General features: G+C 47.0%; 1 protein-coding gene across 1 annotated transcript in view; it reads right to left on the reverse strand.

Moving 5' to 3' along the window:
* Positions 1–458: 458 nt before the first annotated feature.
* The window catches only part of DYM (dymeclin), a 367,767-nt gene continuing 345,084 nt past the window's right edge, over positions 459–23,141 (reverse strand). Inside the window, exon 17 of the mRNA XM_057698938.1 lies at positions 459–853. Within this exon, the coding sequence (XP_057554921.1) occupies positions 704–853 (150 nt within the window). The 3' untranslated portion in view covers positions 459–703. The remainder of the gene's footprint in view (positions 854–23,141) is intronic.

Consider the following 23,141-nt stretch of genomic DNA (forward strand, 5'->3'; position numbering starts at 1 on the left):
GCCAAGTCCACAGAAAAGCTCATCTGGGCTTCACGAGAAGGAGCCACTTCTTTCTTTGAGGGAAAGATGCCTAAGATCTAAAGGCTGACATCCAGCGGCCCAGGCTCATATCATGGGTCCTCTGAAGGACGACCGCGCACGCACACGGCTCCATTTCCTTATCAGTTCCTGTCTTGTCATCTTTTCAGATTGATATTTCTCAATGTTGAAACATGCACACATGACCAAAACAAAAATCCTGAACGTGAAAGAAAGAAAGAAAGAAAGAAAGAAAGAAAGAAAGAAAGAAAGAAAGGAAGGAAGGAAGGAAGGAAAGGAAAAGAAAGAAAAGAAAAGAAAAAAGAAAAGAAAAAAAAGAAAAAGAAGTATGTAGTGGTGAAGTGTTACATGCCCAAGGCATCAGGTTCCTGGAAAAGCTCTAGATTTGTGGTTTAGAAATAAAATGGCCTGTGAAATAACAGGTTTTTACATTTATTATTGGTGTGTACCCCCTCCCCTTTTGTGCACTATAATCTAAACTGAGTTATCTATTGCCAACTGGCACCAATTCTCCAAACCCAAGTGTGCAAGGGAAACACGCCTGTGTGATCCTCTTTAATAGAAGACACAGCAGGGAATCTGTCTACCTCTGTTCCCCAGGAAGAAAATAACTAGAAGGGCTGCTTGGCTGGAGGGGGTCAGGGTGGGAGACAGCGTCCCGCCCTCAGTCGGAATCCATCGTGAACAGCTGGATGTCCTGTGGGTTCCAGTACAGGCCTACTGCTGAGTTGTACACGAGGGACCAGACATAGGGGATAAAAAACTCCTCGGGCTGCTCCTCTTCCACATATTTGAATTTCAGTTCTGGAAATTTCTGCAACAAAAACAAGATGACGTGATCAGTCCCACAGTCCTACGCGAAAGCAGCAGCTTAGGCGCAGCGTGTGCGGCGCGCAGGGGCCCACCTCCCCTGACTGCTTGGGGGGCCGGAGAGCCCCAGGGCCACAGGTCAGCTTCCAGATGACTCCACCTGTAGGAAAGGCACAACCCCACCGGCCCTGGTCAGGGACACGGGCAGGGGACAAGGTGGGGGAAGAACCATCAGGCAGGGAAAGGGGCCCTGCCCGGGTGCAGGCAGGGTCCAAGCAAAGACTATCTACTGCATGGCCGGGATACTGAGGGGCGGATCTTCCTGAGAGGCTTCCCTCTGAGGGTTGAGTCACTTTAGAGGGGAGGACTTTCACTCACAGCGCCTCAGCCTTGACGGTGGGGACTGGCACGCCCACGGTGGGCCTCGGTCAGGGCCGGGGGCGCCAGTGGCTCTGCACAGCGCAGCTTCCTCCTCCTCAGGGCAGGGAAGGGGGCGGCGGTGGGGATGCTCCGGCTTTGTGGAGGGAGCGGCCGAGGTGACTCCTGGCTCTGCAAACGCTTCCAGGTGACTGGGCTACCAGTGAGGACACATGCCGTTTCGAGGTCCTATAAGGAGCACTCTCACTGCGGCATTTCACCCGGAGTTGGGCTTTTGATTTTCTAATTTTACTCCTGACCTAGTTATTCCAGCCAAGGCAGAGGAAGTGATTCCCCCTTCGGCGGCCCGAGGAGCCGCTGGAGTCTACGAAAAGCCCCCAGGCCGCTTCCCAGGCCAAGATGACTCCAACAAGAGTGGCTGCAGTCTGGTGACGCGCGTCCCAGGTGGGGTGGGGAGAAGGGGGCAACCGTGTCCCAGGAGGAGGGGTACGGTGGAAGGTCGACGGAGAGGGGAAACACACACACACAGGACGCGTGGCCCACCAGAGCAGAGACTTCTATATCCACTGTGTTTGCTGCCGCGTCCCCTTAGAGAGTGGCCAGACACTTAATAAATGACTCGGTGAACGAATCCATGAAGCAATCAACCACATAAGGACCAACCAAGTCCCAGGCACAACGGTAAATACTTCACGTATATGACTGTATTCAATCCCTCTCACGTGAGTCACTCATTCGTTACTATGCTGGTTGGGCATCTGCTCCACTGCACCAGGCAGCGTGCACGCCAGGGCCGGGGATACACGGTCCCCGTCCTCACGGGAGGCGCCTGCTCGTGCAGCAGAGGGACAAACAGACACAGCAGCAGCGGCAGCAAGGAAACAATGATAGCAGAGTCGTAAGAAGCGGAGGACAGAGGCTCCAGAGGCCAGGAGCAGGCGGAGGGCGCAGCCAGGCGGAGAGGGAAGCGTGTTCCTTCTGAGGGAGCAGCACGGAGAGAAGGCAGGAGGTGCTTTCGGCTGGAGGGAAGAGGAGGGGCGGAGGGAGAGCACGCCCTGGTGAGCAGGCCCTAGAGGGGAGGATGCAGCCATGCCAACAATCCTGCCTCCGTGGAAAGGCCCTAGCAGCCTCTGAGGGGTCTCGGAAGGGGGCCTGATGAGAGTGACTCTGTGCAGGGACCCCTCTGATCACAGAGTGGAGACGAGGAGGGCACCCGGCAGGGACAGGGCCTGGTCCAGGTGAAGGGCAAATGGGCCTGCACAAAAACGACACTGCTTGGGTAGAGTTAAAAGATTTTAAACAGAAAGGGGGGTGGAGGGTTAGGGGAGCTACACACACACAGAGTTTGAGATTTTTAAGACAACAGTTGCAATGATTAAGACTAAACATCTAAGTGGGGGATCCTCAGAGTTCCAGAAGGATGACCGAGGGGTGGGCTACACAGGAAATGCTCTGTGACAAGGTGAGTTTTGAGCTAAATCTTAAAAGAAGTGTATAGGAATTCGTGCAAAGGAGAGTCCTCTGGTCATGGATGTTACTTCAACATACCACAGATGGCACAGTCCCCATCTGTTACGGCTTTAATGAAAACCAACTCTATTCCATGGCTCCCAGGGCATCAGTAAGTACAGGATATACACAAATGGGTTTCATACACAATGTCCCAACTCCAGCATTACCTACCCCATATCCTCCCTCATACTCTTTTTACCCCCTACTTTGCAAAACTACTCAGGTTTAATGCAAACCCAAGTCTTTTCAGACACCAGTGTTTCAAATCAGTGCTTTATTACATATCACCAGTGTAGGCCAACAGCCTTGGGGTGCGCTGAGGGCCTTGTTGGTGACAGTGCAGAGGACAACTTCTCCCACTGGGCCCGTGGGGTCAGGCTGGCGGACAAAGTGTGATCAGCTCAGGGATAGGACACTACTTCCAGCACTTACTGATGCAACTGGAGTTCGGTTAGGTCTCCCAGCTTTCCATTCCCTTGTCCCCCACTCACGAAGTCCCCTTCAATCCCTCCCGCTCTGGGCCCACACTCTCTGGCTGCACCACAGCTGCTCAGCAGCTGGGTGGTCACTGGGGGCCTGGAACATCCTCGAGGAGCCTCCTCACAGGTTCTGTGCTGCTTCCGGCCCGGCATGGGATTCTCAGGTGTGGAGACAAGCCTCTCGGAGGTGGCAACAGGTCTTTGTCATGGAATCAGGTGTCCTATAGATAACAACACAGTGATCTTGTCCATGAAAAATCTGCGTCTGCAGCCACAGGGTGCAGGAAGCAGCTGCCACCAAGTGAGCCCTCCCTGAGCAGCAGGTCAGCCTGGAAGCTTCCCACGTGCCTCGTGGTCAGTCACCACGGTGTCCTGCCGAGGCCCATGCGGCCAACCCCACGGACAGGTGAAGCGGGGCCCGGAGCGGCTCAGTGGCTGGTTCTGGGTCACACAGCCCGGGGGGTGGAGTCAGGATTGAAGCCTGGGTCTGATTGGGTGGGAAAGTCGGTTTGAAAAGAGATACCACAGGAGTAGCCACCCTAGTGCTTTGTCCTAAAATCCAATTCTCCGCGGCTCCACGGGGCCCTTCAGGGTTAGTTCTGTGCCCTTTCACTGTATGGACAGAACCCAGCGCACACACTACTGGTCCTGAAAGAAATGACAAACGCTGCAGTGATGTCAAGAATCAAGAAAGTGTGGGGGACTGTGTGTGAGGGAGAAAAGAATTCTACCCCCCGATAACTAGGATGCAAGTCCTGATAATTAGGATGGCCTCAACCTTAGAGAACCTCTCACACTGTCTTGGAGAGAAGTGAGGTGGCCGGGGGCGCAAGGGTGGTGATTTGAAAAGGCCGGAGCCCCCCGACACTGCCTCTTTCAGCTGGAATAATAACATCCTACATTTCTAAGCAGTAATGTAACCAACAGGATGCACTTCTTGTTAGTGATAAAAATGGCTAAAAGATGTGGAGCCTTTGCTCCACGGAGTGACATATTTAGCGGTTTTCCTGCGAAGGCAGGCCACAGGAAAGGGTGTGAGACAACTCACCCGAGACCGCTTTCTATACCTCCAGGGAGGGTGGAATTGGAAGGAAAATGAGCAAGCTGCTTTCATAAGAATTCCCTCCAACTGAATTAAAGACACATAGGCAAGAGCCGCTCAGTGGGGTGGCACCACGTTCACGTGCTGGCACTCATACCTGTCCTCATGGTTTTGGGGAAATTCTGATGACTCTCCGGTTAGGAAGAGTAATGAGTCAATGTCTGCCTTTAGATCACACACAGGTGGATCTAGGAAAACGCCACCAGGAGAAGCACCTGGCACCCCCGTGGCTACCCTTCCCATCACCTGGTAAAAAAGGAGCTGAAAATGCCTTGTTTTTATTTTGGCCGGAGTTTATGTCAAAACAATAATCCATCTCCCTCTGGAGCGAGCGTAGTAAACAAAATCTCAATGTTGGGTAAGACCCAGAGTGGCAGGAATACCCAGATATAACGTATAAGAGTACGTAAAACGTAGTGCAAACGTTACCTGACAACAGCAGACATGTATTTCATCGTGAAGTTTTTCAAGTTGATCAATGATTATTTCTACAGAAGTTCTCCATAAAAGCTTAACTAATTCTGAGATAACGGCTAACGTTTACAGCTACCATAACTGATTATCTATTAGATGGCAGGCATGTTCAAGCACTTGACATATAGTTACTCATTTAATCTCTGAAGTAACTAGGAAAAGCACCTGAAGAGCAGGCACATGATTTGCATTCTAGCCCCACCTTTCCCCATTCATTCATTCACTCATTCAGCAAATACTTTCTGAGGGCCTACTGCGTAGCAAGCACAGTGCTAAAAACAGCTGTGAATTAGATGTGCACAATCTCGGCATTTAAGAGCTAAAAGTTCAGTCCTTATTAGTCAGGTGATTTGGGGCAAATCTTGTACTCTCACTCAGACTCAGGCTCTTAAAAGATAGAATGTATTCTACTCTCCGATTCTGAATTTAACCATTCTGTCTACTTCACAGAAATGAGAAGAGCCATGTCAAAATACCTAACACAGAGGACACACTCAATAAATGTTGGCTGTTATTACTGATATTAAAGTGATATGCAAAGGTAAGGTATGCTCTTATTTTAGAACTTCCAGCAATCAAATCTAATGACTAGAAATACCGTTCCTGGCCTGGTCCTAAGAGCATTTCTCTTATTCTACCCAACTGGACACTTCTGACTTGGCAACCCTGTTTCCTGATTCTGTTATTAATAACAGAAACATAAAGAACCTGGGCCTCCCCACAGGAAAAGCCAGGAACAAGTGCTGACAAATGGCTTAAAAGCAATAGATTCTACTTCATTAACATTTCATTTTCTTTTCTTTTTTTTTGCCGCATAGTGAGGCATACAGGATCTTAGTTCTGCAACCAGTGATCAACAAGGGATTGAACTCGCCTCCCCTGCATTGGGAGCTCGGAGTCTTAACCATTGGACCACTAGAGAAATCCCTTCATGAACATTTTTAAAAATTAATTAATTAATTTATTTTATTGGCTGTGCTGGGTCTAATTTTTGCTGTGCACGGGCTTTTTTTTTTAGTTGTGGTGAGTGCGGGCTCCTCATTGCCGTGGCTTCTCTTGTTGCGGAGCACGGGCTCTAGGCACGCGGCTTCAGTAGTTGCAGCACATGGGCTCAATAGTTGTGGTTCACGGGCTCTAAAGCGCAGGCTCAACAGTTGTGGTGCATGGGCGTAGTTGCTCCGCGGCATGCAGGATCATCCTGGAGCAGGGATCGAACCTGTGTCCCCTGCACTGGCAGGCGGATTCGCAACCACTGCGCCACCAGGGAAGCTCCCTTCATGAACATTTTTAAAGAACAGAGTTCTGTCACTGAGAGAAGGTAGGTTCTGAAGAACTGCCTTCTGCCCCATAGTTCTCACTTGCTGAACAGTGAGTTAAATGAACAAACACATGCGTTCACGGCTGCACGTAATCCTGTGACAGAGCTATTTCACTGGACTGGAGGTGGGGCTGGCTCTGAGGGGAGTGCACGGCTGTGGAGATGAGACCAGGAGGTCACCTCTAAGCCGTATTTGACATCAGGTTCACCGTCTCCCAGAATGATTATGTGGCACGTTCAACAACCCCCAGCAGGGGTGTGGCATCTAACCCAGAGGGGACGTGGCTGGAGTGGCTGAGGGGACCAGGAGCGAGGACGTCGGGCCTTCTGCTAGCTCACAGAGCCCACCCAGCAGGGGCGCTCGGGGAAGTGACACACCAAGAGCGCCCACGTTCCAGTGCTTCCCACTTCACCCATGACCACCCGGTAACAAAAGCGGCAACTCATCAGCGTATCTCCTTCACAGCAGTGGGGGCTTAGCGTGTGTATGTGTTTGTTTACTTGGGCACCATCTGTTTCCCCACTAGAATACAGGCCCCAAGAGGGCAGGGACCTTGCAAGCATCTGGCAGACTACTGACACTCAGGAAATGTTTGCTGAAGGGTGAGTTAAGTGAATGAGTGCGTGACTTCAAATCTGCACATAATCCTGTGACACAGGTGTTATTAACTCTATTGAATGGATAAGAAAATCAAGGCCAAAAGGCATAAATAACACACCAAAGAGGACAGAGCTAGGAAGCGGTGGAGCCGGAGGCCAAGCAAAACTACACCTTTCCACCATGGCTTCCCCAGAGTCACCAGGTACCCAGCGGTGCGCTCTTTAAAATGTCTACAGCCTACGTGGACGCAAGGTTTCCATGTCTTTGCGGTAATGATAATGAGCCTCAAACATTTCTTCCATATCCCCAGCCACTAAGTCATCCCCCAGCCACTGAGTCACTAACTGGGAAGGGATGGAACTGATCTCCAGGTGGCCCCAGGTTGGGGGTCAGGAGGGCTTAGCTCTGACTTGGTGCAGCTACTGGCAGGCCAAACAGTCACAGCACTTCTCCAGGACTCAGTTCTCTCACCTTGTGTAAAATGAAGGACCTTCAGCTCCTTCCGATGCTACTGGGTGTGGTTTTATGAGATGACCCCAGGGAGGTCTGACCCTGGTGCCCCCTGCATGCCTCCCAGGCTCTGCTGGGCCTCCCTGCACAAAGGGCTGTGTGAATTGGGTTCAGCAGGACCCTCAAGTCAAGCGCTTGCTGGTCTGCACTTAGCCAGGCTTCACCTGGGGGCAGTCTCAGTGGAGAGGGTCAACATCTGAGGGCTCCTGACCTGTCCTGTGAGCGCACAACAGTTGGTTTTAATGGTTAAGACTCCCAATTGCTTAAAGTCAAGACAAACATGAGGCTGTGTTGAGCTGCTGTGGCCCGAGAGCTCGTGGCGAAGTGGGCTGATGCCCCAGACGTGGACTTGTCTGTGCTGGAGAGTGAAGGCCGGGTCCTGCCATGGAGTGTGCACCACTGGACACGGGGGAGCCCAAAGAGCAAGCACAGGCAGAGCAGCACGGACACACTTCTATTACCAGCAAAACCCGAACACTGCAGACAGCACACACGCACGTCCCTCAGGCTCCAGTCCCAGCTCCTCTCTCCTCAAGCGAACAAGTGAGATATTATTTCTTGGGCTACTTGCTTGGAACTCTTCACCAGCATTTAAAAGGTTCAGAAAGGGGGATAAAGCATAAATAGTAAGAAAAACCAAGCATGTTCTCCAGGACTGGCTACAACAAAGCGAACATAACAAAGCACAAGGTAAAGAGATTCCTCTTTCCTGCAATGGGTTGTTTTTAGGACAGTGTACTGGGAACATTTTGAAAGGATGAATAATAGGTATAAATCATAAAGGAGTTTGGAAAACACTATTCAGTCAACCCGAGTGAATGGGAGTGCAGCCTGTGTGTAACTAGCTGCGTCCAAGCCGCATCGAATTTGAGCCCTGCTTCGCCTGGGTCTCCCTGCCCATGTAGCCAGAGAGAGAGAGCCCCACGTGGGTTGAGATTGAAATAGACATTCTTAAAAAGGTGCTCCTCCGGAACTCCCCAGTGGTCCTGTGGTTAGGACTCAGTGCTTTCACTGCCATGGCCGAGGTTCTATCCCTGGTCGGGGAACTAAGATCCCACAAGCAGCATGGCAAAAAAGAAAAAAAAAGTGCTCCTCTAATACTCTTAGATGTCTGAGAGTAAAAGAAAGACAAAAGTTTTTTGTTTTGTTTTGTTTTTGTTTTTGTTTTTCATCTCGCTATTGGAGTATAATTATTTTACACGGTTGTGCCAGTTGACAAAAGGTTTTATTTAGCACTAATGACACTGGGGACACATTTTGTCAGGATTCAGTCCAAGAAACGTCATAGTCTGAATGTCAGCTCAACAACTTAGAAAAAGTTACTCTTCTCTTTATGTTCTTTTCAAGCCTGTGGAGAACACTAATGCCATCCTGTGATGTCTTGGGGAAGCCCAGCCCTTCCTCACTTGAGAGCATCTTCACTCCTGACCCGGCCAGCAAGGCCCAGGCCACCAGGGCCTTTCCGGCTCTGATGACATCCTCCCCTCTCTACCTCATCTCCTCTCTTGCTTTCTCAGGCCCCTGTGGGCTCCAGCGTGACTACTGGGTGGACATGCTTGAGGACCCACTAAAGCTCTGGGAAAGAGGAAGAGGGGGTTCTGAGGGTACAGGGGCTTTGATTTGACAGTTACGGCAAGAATTCATATCTGGAAGGGGCGAGCAGAGGGTGGGGTGCTGGTCACTGCAGGCCCAGGTTTTCACCCCTCTCTTTCCGAGACAGTTGTCTTGTGACTCAGCTCAACAAGAAGGGAAAACCCTTCTCTCAGGCTTGGAGCTTGGTCTCAATCCAAAGCTACTTACAACAATCTTGTTGTTTTGACTTTTGGAGCCAGAGGTAATGCTAGACTCTCGAGTTTGGCCGGAATGTTTTTATCAGCTCCAGTGAATCAACCCACTGCAGTGGGACATCCGGACGCCCAGCCCAGAGACAAAGCAAAGGTCTGATTTGGTGGTTGAGACGCGGGTATAATAAGCAGACCAAAAGCTTTAAAGACTGTCTCTGCTGTCAGCCATGTGATCTGGTGAAAACCCACAGGAAGTTCAGCAAACAGATGTAGGGCTCAACTGCAATAATTTTATTACCACAGAAGTTCAATGGAGTTTTCCCCTTCCACCATTATATAGATAGCATCAGAAACTCTAGCAAGCTCCTGGCATAGCTCCAGAAAGTTTAGTGCAATTTAAAATCAAATGGCTAGGTAGCACATTACAAAAAATTCTTTCAAGCACTGTGTCAAGCCTCTCCATAGACAAGTGATAGGTGATGGTCAGTAGCAAGGCAGCCTGCCACTGCTGGGAGATGGAGAGGCGCAGGATGGACGAGCTGAGCTACTGCAGGCGGCGTACACGGGGGCTGTGGCGGGCAGGTTCTGGTGGAAAGTACACTGGTTTCAAGATCCTTTCGTAAGATATCCAGGTAGGCATTTACATGCAATTATTTTAACCAGGGGTGAATTTGAGATGATGTTTCCCTACCATTCCTTCTCTTGTCTACTCTCACTGTGTAATGCTGGGTCCTTCAGTGATGGGTCCTTAAACTAAACATAGATTAGTGCCAACTACATATGAAGCACTGTGCTTGAGGCTGTAGAGCAAAGAAAGGGGAATAACTGCTGCTCCTTGAACAGGGTTATAATTTAGCAGGAGGAATAAAACCAGTGGGAGCCTGACACAAGATGGAAAGTGCCCTGGAAGGGTGCTCTCCCAGGCAGACTGGCTAACACTTGGGTTGGAAGCCTGTGGCGGGCTTGAACAGCAAACTCTAGGTGAAGCATCTACATGATCAGTTCAGCTAAGATTATGGTCAGAACAAGCCTGATCTGCAGGCTCTCTATGTGTGATGGGATGAGTTGCAAATGGAGCAAATATTACTACTTAGCTGACAAAAAGGAGATGAGCACTGGCCTACCAGTAACAGCAACACTGAATGTGAAACAGTCCTATTTCAGGCAAATTAGTTTCAAAATTAATGGAAAACTAAATTCAAAATATAGAAAGTTATAAAGAGCCATTAAAAGTTACCAATTTAGAAATACAAAGCTAAAGTCAAGAAGCCCACCATGAGGTGGCTCAGAAGACAGTCACTATACCTTGCATATCTAAGAGCATGATGGCTGGCTGGGCAGTGGGGACCTCAGGGGCTCCCTGGGAAGGAAGTTACCACCAAGAAGAGAGCTACAAGGTGAGTGGACACCTGTCCTGAAAACTCGGGCAAGGCGACCGCCTCTGAGTATTACAAATGTCACTAATGGCTTCTGTGATTGGCAGCAAAAAGACTGAGGAAAAACAGAGGATACAATATAAAGATGAATCCACACTTGTGATGAGCTCTCCACCATCATGCCATCAGTCAGCATCTGAAGCCTACTGGAGTTTGAAGTCTGAGCAAATGTCCCTGTTAGACCCTTCTCGTACAGGTCCAGGTTAAGGGGGGTCATGAAAAAGAGGATGTCTTCAGTTTGAAATTTCTCTATCTCTTCTGGGGGCTGGTGGGGCAACCCAAAGAAGGAAGGAAGGACAGGCTCTCCTGCTGCAGGGGAAGTTTGAGAAAGGCTTTGACAGATGGGTTCTGACCTGTAGGGGTGGGACGGGGGCAGGGGAGGGAGCTGGCACTGCACCTGGAAGAGACCCTTGTGAGCAAACAGCGAGGCCGAGGGCTCACCTGCGGGCCTGGCAGGTTGTGTGGGGCCGGCGCACAGGCTGGAAGGCCAGCGGCTGGGGACACGGCTGGAAAGACAGAGTGGAGACAGGGAGGGGGGCCATGAGGGCCAAGATAACACGTCTGTTCATTCAGTGAGCTCTGAGTTGAGAGAATAGGTAGGTTGGGGATAGATATTTCTAATTTAAAAGTCATTAGCTCTGAGACGGCAACTGAAGTTGCCAAGTGTGTAAATTCCTCAAGAAGACTGAGCTACAGGACTGAGTCAAAGCCCTTGTTTCAAAGGCAAATCATTTCCAATTCAGAAGGCTGCGAAGAGGAGAACATTTTGATGCCACGGTGGGAGATGAAGGACAAAAGTAGTGAATTTACTGGCAGAACTTCTTGTGCTGAGAGGGAGCCCAGAGGAGGAGCCACAGATAATTGGAATTGCTCGTCCTTCCTGCAGTGGGCTCATTATTTTGGACAGGACTCAGATACCGGGCCAAGAGAGTGAGATCCCAGGAAAATAAATACATTACTATGAAATAAAAATGTAAGTAGAATATAAGCTCCATGAGGGCAGGCATTTTTGCCCCCCACGGATGCATCCACCAGCGCTTAGAATACTGCCAGGGGCTTAAGAGATATTTGCTGAGTGACTGAATAAAGGAATAAATGAACAAAGAGGTAAAAATTGCTGTTTGTAGAAAAACTCAGAGTTATGGGGGGAAAAATGAGTTGGGAAAATTGAGTCCTGCACACTGGGTGAGTTAGTGGAATAACTGCCCGAATTTATTTGGGACAAAAGGAGCCAAATTAAGCCCATGTCACTTTGCAAAGCAAATGAACTCACTTATCAGGATTTGGGGGGCAATACTTCAAACTTAATAGACTAATTTATTTCTCAAATTGCCTGTTCTCCCTGCTTACCACTCTCCTACCACTGTCATATTCTTGCTAACCTAGGAAAATTGGATCTTGGATAATGGATGGCATTGATATAGATGGTGACGGTCATATTTTACATTTCATTATATCTAATTATGGAAAATAAAGTGAGCTCATCAACATGCACTAGTCATGAACTGAGGCATAATATGTAAATGGAGACAAGTTCCATTTTTAATGAGTGCTTTACTTTTCACTCTTGTCCAGACTGCAATATGGTTATTTATTTATTTATTTATTATTTTTTTGGAGGGTATACCAAGTTCAATCATCTGTTTTTATACACATATCCCCGTATTCCCTCCCTCCCTCAACTCCCCCCCACCCTGCAATATGGTTTTTTAAAAAAGGGGGAGGATATGGCCTCAAAAATGTAACAGTTAAGTCCTAACTACTATGTCTCTGATAGTATTTGTTTACACTAATTTTTTTTCAGATTAGTATGTGAATTAAGTGGGAGTCAGAGATACAGATTTGGAGGAAGATTCTGAATCATGTTTAGACAAATTCTGGGAAAGCAAGGATCTTGGCCATGTCTGAAATGTCCATGCTGGGAGTTACACGTGGGCGACATGTGGCGGGTGTGGGGACAGGGGCCCATGAGAGGCTCTGCTGGCACGCCCAGGCCCTGACTGACGTGCCTCTGAGTGAAGGAGAGTTTGTGTGATTATATCAGGCGAGAATACAGCCTTTGCCACGGTATGTCAAAGAGAGATCTGGAAAGAGAATTCCAACTAAGACAAGCGCAGAGATAGGAAGTTGTCTTTGACTTCTTAAGAGTTATCTCCTTTGAACAGTCTTAGGATTTAAGTTATAAGCAAATGTGACCGTTTTTCAAGTCTTCAAGGGGGCACCACCCATTCTTAGAAAAGTCATGCCTTAATTATTGCTTAGCAAGAAGTTAAAACTAGGCTTTGATAATCAACATCCCTATGCATCCATTATATAGGAGAATTTTTTTCCCTCTGCTGGAAAGAGCAATCTATCCCCAGGGTTATATGAAAAGCCTGTGGTTACTAAAACAGTGATGTTTTCTTCCATCTACTCAGAGAAAATCCCACTTAAATCCCATGGTTCTAAAGGCCGGCATTTTACAACCTAAAGTTCAGTCTCAGCGCTTCCTATGGCTGTATTCCCCAGTGATGCAAGCATGATTCGTGAGTGGACAAGCCAGACCTGTGACTTCCTGTGAGACGCAACTGGCTGCGCGGTTACTCCAACATGTGTGATCAATGACGTAAAAGCACAAAATGAGGTCTGTTTCCTTCTCCCCAGTCATGAGGACTAACAAAGGGAATTAGGAAATCTAGAGGAGAAGGAACAGACGCAGAATGCTCCAGATGAGTCCAGATAACCCTCCCTGCTGTGAGGAAGTGAGTCCACCTTAGATTCCACTCAGGGATGGTTATGTACGTGAGGTAGAGCCGTCTAGAAGATGGGCTCCCCCAGCTTCAACCAGACAGGTCTAGGTCAGCTAGAAAAGTCCACATTACTTTCCTAAGAGATCCTGGAACCACAGAATGTCAGCCATAGAAGAGACTCCCAATTTTAAAAAGAAGGCACAAAAGTGTACGAACAAAACCACAGAAATCCTTAACAGTCATAAGGTTCACCAAGTTAACGGGAATTCATATTAAATGACTAGTGTATATGTTGATTTCTTCAAGAAATTGTTCTAATATAGGGAATATATTCCTTACCTCGGCCTAAAAATCCCTCAGACTCAGGCTTGTTCTCTTTGGGAAAGCAGTTGACACGTTCCAAAAATTGAAAAAAAACAAAAAACAAAAAAACAACTATTGATAAATAGTTGTGTTTCTGTCCCCTTGAAGCCAGTAAATATATTATTAAATGATTCAAAAGCTTGCTGTGGTGTCGTGCACCACATTGTAAGATATTGTACTGTGTTCTATTTGTAAAATAGTTATCAATTGTGAAACACTCATTTGGCTGAAAACCCTAAGACACGAGATAAGCAATGAATGCATTAGAAAGAACTAATCAAAGCAGTCAGTCTAATTTTTCTCAAGAGAAAACATGAATAGGAAGAAGCAAAGACAGAGCAAAGTGGGTGGTGGTGTATGTCACTGAAGGGAGGGGGTGGAATGAGAGAAACACTAGCACAGCAGAGTTATGTGATTTGAGAACTAGGACCAAGAAATAAAAATGAAGGGGAACCTGCCCTACTATACATTAAAGCTAAAATGATTGAATGGTATAATATCTCTCCCTCTAATTTGGACCATCACAGATGTATATAATTTAGAATTTATACCTGCTATGTTATAATCACAGAACAACTCACTAAAAGATCTGTACAAAATATCTCATCTAAGGAATACAGGATACATTTTATTTTATTGTTTAAAAAAAAGTGGTTGAGATTTAAACTTCCAAAAGTTTTGATTTTGAAAGTTTAAGATTTAGAAATTTCAAAATATGCACGAGTATATGAAAGGACCAGAGGCTCCCCACAATCACCAGACTTCTTCCTCTCTTCACACTCCATCTTAATCAAGTAACCAATTTGTTACGTGGGAAACACTGTGGGGTCTGGCAAGTATAAAGCAAAGTTCAGACTCTCAATAAGCTGAAAATCTAGTAAGGAGACAAAATGTAAATGCACAAACTAAACGTTTGAATATCATTCTCATTTGTTAAATACCGAAAAGAGTGATACAGAGAGTGAACTACTGGAAGGTTTCCAGCAGGAAGAGATCTATACACCTGTCATGTCTGGGACAGTCTTCACGGAGGCAGGGGGACCTAGGCTGTAAGGGCAGGTAGAGAAGGGGTGAGGAGCACACTTCAGGCAGGGACAAGCAAGGCAGGAATGAAGAGTAGGTTCCGAGGCTGGGGGTGGAGCAGAGAAGATGGGGTAGACAGTAGGGGCTGAGGTTCTAAAGGTGGACTCGGCTAACAGTTTGAATCGTACTGTATTTTTCCTGGACTCTTCAGGCATCAGGGAGAGGGCTGTTAAGAAGGTAAAAGAGGTAGTGAAGTTTATTCAAATGACTGGGGGTAGAGGGACTTCCCTGGTGGTCCAGTGGTTAAGACTCTGGGCTCCCAATGCACAGATTCCATCCCTGGTTGGGGAACTAGATCCCACATGCCACAACTAAAAATCTTGCATGTTGCAACGGAGATCCTGCGTGCTACAACTAAGACCTGGTGCAGCGTAAATAAATAAATATTTAAAAAAATGACTGGGGGTAGAGGTGGTGCTGATAATGGTGATATGTATGTGTGTGTGAGACATTTCCCCCAACAAACTACATCCATCCCCTCTTCCCAACCCAGAAATGAGATCCACAGACAGCAGTATCAGTATCACCTGGGCAGGCACTTGTTAGAAATGCAAATCCTTGGGTCCCACATATTCTGTGATTCAGGAAGGCACAAGGGAAAGAATGACCTGAGAGAAAAAGAATTTCAGTTCTGGAGGAGCCATATGTGGGAGTGAGGAAGGGTGGAGACCGCAGAATGGCAACGGGGTCCCAGCACAGTGGCGTTGGCAGGACTTAGACATCACCTAGACAGCTCCCTCAACCGGCATATGGGGAACCTGTGGCCTTCAATAACAATCACTTATTTCAGGCAGCAAGGCTAAAACGTGGACGAGACCTAACAAAGAGTAAGTATTCTGGGCCACTGGCTAGGCTGGCCCTAAGACACAGAGAGAAGCCGGGAACCATCTACATAAAAATAAAGTGAAGGTAATCAGTCAAAAAAAAAAAAAAAAAAAAAGGAAAGGATGGCAAAAAATGGTGCTTCAAGACCATCTAGTAGGTGCGAATTTTCCTAGGAGCTCCCTAGTTCCACTAGTCCGCAATCATTTCACAATCACTAATTACTCTTAGGTAACTGCTGTCTGTCCTCAATTATGACAATGTTAATGGGAGACAGATTCAGAATACGAACGGTCAAGAGCCCTTTCTAATCCACAGTAGTAATATTTCCTTGGCTTGAAATTCCAAATGGATCATGTAGGATCCTACTCGTGGCCCATCTTCTTAATCACTCAGTGTCATGTGCACAGCTTCCCCAAAGCACAGAGTGGCTAAACAGGCAAACTGTTCATCTGCTTTGGGTCAATAATTTCAATTTCATCACTTGGACAAAGGTCTCCCTGCAGTGAGAATGTGAAGGCAAAGATTATGACGGGCTGGAGAATGGAGAAAGCTGGATGAAGAAATGTTCCCCGCTGGGGTCCAAGAAATACCCTGGGAGGGGTTACACAGAATGAATGAACCAGTGACCAGTGGCAAAAGCCCCCACGCCCCCCGCCCCCACCCATGCCAGCCAGCGACCACGCTGCTGCTGGCCCTGCCGTAGGGGTGGAGATGGACTCCCAGCCTAGCCAGCAAATGAGAAGGCTGAAGAAGGCTTCAGAGTTTCCCAAGTCATTCCAGTCACATTCCCGTTTCTTCAGCGATCACTCTCTGTTCCCACGTCCCTGAAACAGAGGCAGGACCTTTAAGACAATTCAGAGAGGTGTGACAGCTCAGGGTCCTTCTTAATTCTAGCACTGTGATGAAATAGAGCAACGAAACAGCCCACTAAAGACAGGGTATTTTTATTGTCAATATTATGGTAGAAAAGAAGAATACTTTAAATTCTGTTTTCCAAGACTGACACAGAGAGAAGATAATAAACAAGGGGACAGGTGATGTGATCACAACTCAACTATGATCTGAATCTCAGGTCACATGCCACTGAGGAAGATACTCATGGAAAGCTCACGAACGGGAAGACATTAATACTTGGAAGCAAAACACAGATTAAATCTTCCATTTACAAAAGCCTATTCTTTGACATTCATGAATCCTGCTTTTACCCTTTCCTATATCAAAAAACACAGGTTTTAAGTTTCATGTCTTAGTGTGTTAGAAGTTTAAAAAGTTGGCTGCCCCATATCTAAAACAGAGTATTGTGCAGGCTTCAGGGCAGGCTGGGAATGTAACTGCATTGGTATCAATTCACGTGATTTCAATTTTTTTCCCATAATTTTCTTATTAAGGCAAATTCTTAAAACTTTATGAATAAGCAATAACACTGCAGGCACATTAAAAAAAAAGTATGCTCAGAGGTGGCAAAGCAGTGGTACTAACAAACAGGACCAGGAGGCCCAGAAAAGAGTGACTCTACATGCTTTGAAGAAGGCTGCTCCCAGAGCCCCAGGCCTCCTGCTGACACGGCTCACATCCTGGGTCAAAGCATCACATCGACCCTTTGTACAGTCTTGAAATGGGGTATTTCACAAACCAGAAACATAAAATACGAGGGTGAGTCAAAAATCATCCACACTCTGGCTGTAGAATTTATTATTATTATTATTTTTAAAATTTATTTATTTATTTAATTTTACTGGCTGTGTTCGGTCTTTTTTGTTGTGTGCGGGCTTTCTTTTTAGTTGTGGTGAGTGGGGGCTACTCTTCGTTGTGGTGCGCGGGCTCCTCGTTGCCGTGGCTTCTCTTGTTGCAGAGCATGGGCTCTAGGTGCGTGGGCTTCAGTAGTTGCAGCACACAGGCTCAATAGTTGTGGCTCATGGGCTCTAAAGCGCAGGCTCAACAGTTGTAGCCCACGGGCTTAGTTGCTCCGCGGCATGTGGGATCTTCCTGGAGCAGGGATTGAACCCGGGTCCCCTGCACTGCCAGGCGGATTCTCAACCACTGAGCCACCTAGGAAGCCCTGTAGAATTTATTTTAATTAACTTTTAGAAAAGACAACTATATCGTTTTTCAACATAATCTTCTTGCTTTTCAATACACTCTGTCCATCTGCCAACAAGTTTTCGTAGTCCCTCACTGAAAAATGTTTTAGGCTGAGCTGCGAGCCACGAATGCACTGCTGTCTTCCCTTCTTCATCAGAAGTGAACCTGGCTCCTTCTTGATGGCTAACACGTGTGCGACCTTCCTTGAACTTCTCTATCGATTCATATACACTTCTTCATGACAAAACAGTTTCTCCATACTGAGCAGAGTCTTTGATAAATAACGGTACCAGGTACAGCCTCAGACCACGAAAAACGAATCACTGCACATTGCTCTCCTTTCATCCCAATCGCAAGTGGGGCATCCGTTTTTGCTCACATTGCAGTTACAAATGAACTGATATAACACTTTCACACCTGCACAGCAGTGACTTGGGAGACAGTAGCCTTGAATGGAAAGCGCTGATAAGATAGTGCAGCCAACAGAAGTTTTAATATAACTGGAGTGCGGATAATTTTTGACTCACCCTTACAAAGGACTGTCCTTTGTACGTGGAGGCAGTAGTCCCAGCCCCTCAGCCTCATTAATGCAGATCCTTCCAGATGTGCGTTTTTCTCTGATCCAGCCATGCACTTTCACCTGGTTCCTCTCAGGAACACGGGAGTCGGATTCGAAAGGGACCGGCTTCTCTACTGGCTTGTGGCCCCAGGGCAGGCCGGGGGACCAGGTGGTGATGAATGACCCTCACGAAACATTCTAACCCATGGCTTTATCGGCCACCCCCAGGCCCTTCCTCCACACTTTCAAGAGCCTAGAACTTCATCCTTTGCCTGGGCCCTCACACTTCTATCCGCCACTAAATGACACTTGTTCTTTTTTTTTTAACCTTATAAGGATGCAGCCTCTTCTGGAATTCCTCTGATTTCAAAGGCTCACTCTCAATTTCTTGAGAATGAGGGCAGTTCCTGAAAGGCAGGTATAGCAACCGAGCACAAAAGAAAAATCATAAATCATTGATTAGTCAGAAGAACTTTGCTAAAGACGCTGCAGCCATATTTTAAGCCCCATTAGGTACAAAGCAATCTGAATAAAAGGTTCAAATGTGTTTTGAGCTGGGTGGAAATTCTAAAATTGAGGAAAAAGAGGTAAATGATCGGCAAGTTTTAAATTGCAGGAACGCTACGCAGAGGGCCACAGACCTGGCGAATGGCGGTCAGAAAGGGCAAGGCAAGGAAGCTGCGGGCTGTGCTCGGTCCTGTTTTCTTGGCAGCAGTGGCTCTGCGTGTGGTGGGCACTGGCAGAGGTGGGACAAAGGCAAGTATCAACGGAGGGTGCCAAAGCCCCTGCGCCCCCTGTCATCCACAGTCTGAAAGCTGAGGCTGGGCCAGGCAGGACATTTGGACTCCTGTCCCTTCTGATTCCCCAGCTTAGACAGACTGGAGGTTGTCAAAGGCAGGCAGCTGGTACTTAATGCTTCTATGGCAACGGTCATACTTACCAATTATTTGAAACTGAAATAAACACTAAGATAAGGAAGCGTAAACTTTTAAGACCAATATCGGGCTTCCTAGGTGGCGCAGTGGTTAAGAATCCGCCTGCCAATGCAGAGGTCACGGGTTCGATCCCAGCTCCAGGAAGATCCCACATGCCGCGGAGCAACTAAGCCCGTGTGCCAAGAAAAAAAAAAAAAAAAAAAAGACCAATATGTATCTCTCCCATCTAGGCTCTGAATGGTATAATGGAGGGAAAATTCAGGACGTCTGAATTTCAGACTTGGCTCTGACACTAATAAACTTGGACAAATAACGTCACCCCTCTGACACTTAGTTACCTCATCTGTAAACCATTATTGCTGATGAGGCCTGCTCTGCTGGTGGTGGGGAGCTGATGCTGAAGGCTGGCTGTGATGTTTAAGTGACTCACTTGGGGCTGGGGGCCCAACGAGAGCCAGGCAGGGCTGCGAGGCCCATCCTTGCCTTGTCCACAGAAGCAATGCCACAGAAGGGCCCTAAAAGAGCCCATCTCCTGCCCTGTGACAAAAGTCACAGCCAAAGGAAAACTGGGAATAGAAGGACCCCTCCTGTCTCCGTTTTGGTAAGCCAGCCATCTGTTTATCTGCCTGTTTATTTTATTTTTCAAAGCAATGCCCCAGAAGGCAAGTAAACCTATAGGTGAAGCATCTGAAGATCTATGGTCATTTCCAAAACATGACAGTGGTTTAAGAGGAAGGAGTCTTATAACACAGGCTCTAATTGTTCCAAATTTACATATTTCAGTAAAAAAAACATGCATTGCTTATCTCTTAATTTACTTTTAGGGACTAACCACGGATAACGCAGTTTGTTATACACTGCAAGCATGAACGTTAACTAAAATTGGAATTTATCTTGAAAATATTCAGAAACATTTTAAAGGATGTTTCTACGGGAAATTCTAAATTTAAATAATCAACATATATTTTAGAATTTGGATATAGGGAACACTTAATAAAACACTCTTTTATACTTGGGGTTTATTTAGAGAAAAGAATGTAGAACATGTGTTTCTTTTTTTAAAAAAATCAAAATTTGGGATAAATGAGAAAACAAGGTGAAACTATAAATTTCCCCTAAAGAGAACTATTGTATATGCAACATGAAAGGGATGACATCTGAGTTCCGGGGCTTTTAAAATACTGCTTTACTTAAGGAAGACAGAATGTTGTGCTTACTGCAAGAGTAGTTTACACTGTTGATACATCTTCCACGGTTTCTCCATCCTAGTGAACATACAAAACACTTTCTGATGAAGAAGGATGTTAAGATAAAACTTCTGATTAATCCCTCTTGTAAGGTGACCTGTTCACCCAGGCATCCTTCCTTCCTTTGTATTAATATTTACATTTTAATTATGACCACCGATGATTTAACAAATACGGTATTTTAACACAATGGTGGATACAAAAATAATGGTCTCCTTTGCCATCTGGCTGATGGGTCTGCATCACTTGTTGTGACTGTACCAAGAGCCCAACCAAATGGCTGACTCTTGGCTGTTTTCCTGGCTCTTCTGGTGGGCAGGGCTGCAGCAACGCAGTGTGAGGCACAGGGGGCGGCCACACACTGTTGCTGTGAGGGCACTGAGCTGGGAGCCCAAGCTGAAGGCTTAGTACCACCCAAGGTCCAAAATCTCCCCCAACATTTTTTAAAAAATAAAATTTAATTAATTAATTAATTAATGTATTTATTTATTTACTGGCTGTGCTGGGTCTTTGTTGCTGCACGCAGGCTATCTCCAGTTGGGTTCAGTAGTTGTGGCTCGCGGGCTCTAGAGTGCAGGTTCAGTATTTGTGACGCGTGTGTGGGATCTTCCTAGACCAGGGCTTCAACCCCTGTCCCCTGCATTGGCAGGCAGATTCTTAACCACTGTGCCACCAGGGAAGTCCTCAACATTTTATTAGGAATGCCCACATACACAAAAGTGGAGAGAACAGTGTGCCCATCAACCATGGGCATCATGGTCAACTCATGGTCATTCTTACTTCAGCCACCTCCAACTTCCCTCCTTTGGATTATTTTGGTATCAATCCTATAATTTTACCCTGAAATATTAACCTTTATATCATCAAACAGGTAAGAACTTTTTGCTCTACTTTTAAGACAACTCAAAATTAAGTTACAGGGACTTGCCTGGTGGTCCAGTGCTAAAGAATCTGTCCTGCAATGCAGGGGACGTGGGTTCAATCCCTGGTTGGGGAACTAAGATGCCGTGGGGCAGCTAAGCCCACGTGCCACAACTAGAGAAGAGAAAACCAGCAAGCCACAACTAGAGAGAAGCCCACACGCCACAATGAACGATTCCGCGTGCTGCAACCAAGACCTGACGCGGGCCCTCCCCACCCCGCCCCTGGCCCCCCGCCAAAAGTTACAGAGTGATCCTTTGTACTATAAAAGTATTTGACAAAAAATATGTCATATGGTCTCTGGCCTTAAGTAATCTTAACAATTACTTGGAGAATTAAGATGAACGCAAATGAAAAAAAGAGTCACCAAAAAGCAAGCCTTCAATACAACCTATTGTTAGAAGAAGCAACGTCCTAATTGCCAGTCCTGATTTAGATGGATTCTAGGATGTGCACGAACAATCCAAGTGACCTCCTAGCTTCATCTGCTTCCTCTCCTTTACACAAACCATCAGCCTCTGCCAAACGCCAGGCAACTCCCCCCTCTGTGCTGCTCCATTTCTGAGACTGCTCTTTATAGCTAAGATGGCCTTCCCACCACACGATCATTTCCTACAGAGTTGGCTCAAGTGCCTCCCCTCCTCCTCAAAGTCCTTCAAGGGCCCCCCTCCAGCGCTCGGTGCATGCTTGCCCACGGCACAGGCATCCGTCTATACATTTCCCGCAAGGTGCCTGGACTGGATACGGGTTTGTATATGGTTTTCACTCACTACCGGATGTAAATGTTTTGAAGGCAGGCTCTGCTGAGTGAGGAACGTACCCAGCCCTATCAGGAGCTGTGGTGGCTTAGGAGACACAGGCTCTGAGGATGAGAGCAGTCCGGGGAGGCTGATGCAACAGTGGATCTGAGTCATCCTGAAGCAGAGGGGAGAGGAGGGAAAGCACTGCAGGCAGAAGGAATTCTTCTTCTTATTCACAACTACCCTTATTCAGAAGCCTGGCCAAACAAGAAATAGGTTTGAACCCTCCCATATATTGACCTCTCTGAGGAGCTCCTGGGCACACGTGAGGGCTGCATGAACAATGATGAATTCTGATCATGGGGGACTTCTCTGGCAGTTCAGTGGTTAGGACTTCTTGCTTCCAGGGCAGGGGGTGCAGGTTCGATTCCTGGTCAGGGAATTAAGATCCCATACGCCTTGGGATTAAAAAAAAAAAAAAGGAAAAAGAAAAAAAAAATCTGATCAAGGTTCTCTGTGGCTTAAAGAAAATCCTTGATGGCTTCCCAATGAAATCTACTGCCATAGGAGACACCAAAAAGAAGAGACTTTGTATCAAGGTGTTTATAACCTACACCTGGAGATGAAAAACCTATAAAAATAACTATAAGACAAGGTAGAAGTGATAAGTATCATGTGAACTACACAAATAAGCATCATTTCTGGGAGTCCAGGGAAGGGAGAAATTACTTTAAACGGGGGCATCAAGAAAGGCTTCAAGGAGGAGGTGGCAAATGAGTGGTCTGTAAACATTGGGTAAAAGCTGGGTATGTGAAGGTAGGAAGAAGGGCATTCAGGGCAGAGGGGGTGACAGAAGAAAAGAAATGGAGGCAGAAAAGCACAAGGGTGCCCAAGGACCAGCCAGTGTTCAGGTTGTTTGGGAAATGGAGAGTAAGACGGGGAGTGACGTGAAACAAAGCTTAAAGGCAGGTTTATGGATCCTACTGAGCCTGACTCTAGACTTCATACAAAAGGAGCCACTACATGTATGTGAGCAGAGCAGAGACCAGGACCTGAATGCTGCTGTGGAGGATTACTTGGAAAGCTATGTGATCCATCCGATTGAGGGGGGCGGTGAAGCAGGCCCAGGAGAGAAGGAGCTGGGCGACAAGAGCAGGGGTCCAGTCAATGGGATGAGTGCCCAAGATAACGGTGGGAACAGAGGAAGGGATGAA

Source organism: Hippopotamus amphibius, chromosome 11, assembly GCF_030028045.1.
Source record: "Hippopotamus amphibius kiboko isolate mHipAmp2 chromosome 11, mHipAmp2.hap2, whole genome shotgun sequence".
In the NCBI taxonomy this organism is placed as follows: domain Eukaryota; kingdom Metazoa; phylum Chordata; class Mammalia; order Artiodactyla; family Hippopotamidae; genus Hippopotamus; species Hippopotamus amphibius.